Genomic DNA, 2,769 nt, shown 5'->3' on the forward strand with positions numbered 1-2,769 from the left:
TACCATTTTTTACACAAAAATTAATACAAACTCTCTGCTCCATTATTTTCAACAGGAAAAAATCGCCGAGCACGCAAACACGAGTCTAACCTTTATGCCTCTCACATAAAAACAACACATGCTATATAGTCAAAGTTCTGTGAACATATGATCGTGACGAGTGTACCAACATAACAAAAAAAAAATTTTGAAATTAGAGTGTACAGAGCGTGCGAAATTCAAAAAGTCACCTTACTTTTTGATCACACCTCGTATATGCAGGAATCTGTATCATAATACAATACTCGCCTATTCAATAATTCTAAATGTTCGTATAATTTCAGTCGCGCCAGTGCCGTCGTGAATGCCGCGATCACGACGTTTGTCTGCGGAGAAGCTACGACCGCTTCTTCTCGCAATCTCCACGAGACATATATTACCTCGTCGTTGACGGGTAATATCGGTTATTTCGTGTTCTGGACTCGTGAGCAAAGCTGCCAATCGCTGGCAATTTTTCACGATCTCGATGTTAGGCAAATTGGATCGTTGACCGAATTTTCCAAAAAAGGAATTTAAGCAGAGCTTTGCAACCGAACGTAGACCTGGATTTCGAGCGATGTTATTTTTATCGAGAACGATACCCTCGGTTTCCTCGTATTCCCGAAGATATCGCTCCTTAGCTTCGTCATCCACGTATTCGTTCGGCCATCCGCTAGCTTCCTGCTTCAATTGCAAAAAACTATTGATATATCCGATAAACAATCCACCCTGCCGCGTATCGGGATCATATCGCGTGACCTTGTATTGCCAAATTTCTCTCACTTCCGACACGCGATAACCTTTCTCGACGGCTTTGCGTAATTCACAGGATACCCAGGTACCCTCGAATTTACGCTCTGCGAGACTGTGAGTACACTCAGCTTGCGAGAACATTTTGCAGCAACTCCGACACAGCGCGAACAACAATTTGCCGCGTACGCGATACGGGAGTACCGGATGAAAGAGATCGCGTGGAGGGAGTACTTTACAACGAATGAGTCCTTCGAGCGAGTTGAAATTAAAATCCGGAAATACGCCGATTAACTCGGAACATTCCTCTCCGATGTAGATCTTTGGGTGACCGATCGGAAAAGCACCCGTTTTCAGTACATAGGGATACAGAGAGCATACGTCTATGTAGCGTATTTTCTCCGTTCCCGCAACATCGCATCGGGTAGCTATATTCCCCGTTCGGCCACCGAAAAATGCATCGCGCGGATCGAGAGGTGAATTCTTTATTATCTGAGCATTTTCAAGAAAATCGCGCATCTCATTATTCTCACGTATTTCTCGGTCGAAATCGCACTCCCATTTCTCCATCACCAGGTATCCCCGTCGTCGAAGACGCCATGTCGCCGCGAGAGTTCGCTCGTAGCGCGCGTCGATCGTATCGCCATGATCGGTGGAAGAACTGAGTTTTCTCTCGCGATTTATTCGGAAGCATGATGGACACCCATGCCAAATTCCGTGAAATTGTAACACGTAACGTTGCGTCTCGTTCCCCAAATCAGTTTCGTAATATCCATCGACGGGCGTACCGGCAATCCGAAATTCGCGCCCTCGTCCCGCGTGGCTTATCCGTAGATTGAGCTCACGCTCCATCCACACCAACCACTGCACGGCTTTGTGCGAGTGATTATCTCTATATCTGTATCCACCCACTGGAATGACTCCTATTTCTTTCCCGTGTAAAAAGCTTCTGCGAAAAACTTTCATACACGTAGCAGCGATAGTTGTGCATTCCACGAACGGACACACGCTCCCGCGTTCAAGAAAGATTTTCCTGAAAGCCAAGCAGGCCCGTCGAAGGATATCAACGTCGTTACGACAATATTTGACTATTTCGCGTTGAAAATAAAAAAGGAAGCCGGATTGTGTCATATCGTCGTGCCATTTTATAAAATGCTCGCGTTCCTCGGGTTTCATTTGTTCGGGCGAATAATACCGTGCGCTAGGTATTGGTCCGATATATGCTTGATGCTTTTTTCTATTGAATAAATGAAGAAAGATGCCTTTACCCGATGTATCCTGCAGTCCGAAAGCCTTAGGTAAATCAGATAATCGCATCGCCATATAATTTGAGCTATCAATAAATTTCGTGTTACCGACCGTCATCATGATAATTTTCGTCCCGTTCAAAATCATCCGTGGCTCTTGAATTATGCCAAATTGTTCTACGATGTATTTTAAGATAAACTGAGCGTCAAACGCTTTCGCATTATGCGCGATACAAATTATTTTGTTAAAATATTTTGACGTTCGCGTTGCGAAATCTACAAATTCTTTTACCGGATCATGGCGAAAAACAAATTCACGCATCCCGCACGAACGACATCGCGTCGACATTTCTTGTATTTCCGCGCACGTTTCGCAAATTTGTTGCCCGACGCAGAGTCGGTATGTGTGTCTTTACGTTCTCCGTTCCTTCGAGCGTCTCGTCTCGTGGGTTTCGAAGTCATAGAACACGAATGCGACGCGATCTTTTTTACTTCGCGCATCATTCGCACTTTCGACGTCATTTTCGTCGTTTACCTGGTTCTCTTCTCGCACTGTCCAGCACTCGTCCCCTCTCCGGGATCTTCGACTGTGACTTTACGACGAAGAGGCTGTATGTAACAAGAATGATTCGAAGTTTGCAACGAGCGACAAATTTTACAAAAGATAACGTCGCAGTCGTGACGCGAATTCGATTTCACGAAGCGTCCGCAGTCGTTGCAAATTCTAACGGATTTGCAAACGCTTGCGTCCGAT

The 2,769-nt window shown here is 45.2% G+C and overlaps 1 protein-coding gene across 1 annotated transcript; it reads right to left on the minus strand.

Annotated features, from left to right (window-relative positions):
- Nucleotides 1-288: 288 nt before the first annotated feature.
- On the minus strand, nt 289-2,337 carry LOC108766020 (uncharacterized). The gene has a single exon (XM_018515036.1). It carries the CDS (start codon nt 2,335-2,337, stop codon nt 289-291), a length of 2,049 nt encoding a protein of 682 aa, XP_018370538.1.
- Nucleotides 2,338-2,769: the final 432 nt, after the last annotated feature.

This window comes from Trachymyrmex cornetzi, unplaced genomic scaffold (genome assembly GCF_001594075.2).
Source record: "Trachymyrmex cornetzi isolate Tcor2-1 unplaced genomic scaffold, Tcor1.1 scaffold560, whole genome shotgun sequence".
Classification (NCBI taxonomy): Eukaryota; Metazoa; Arthropoda; class Insecta; order Hymenoptera; family Formicidae; genus Trachymyrmex; species Trachymyrmex cornetzi.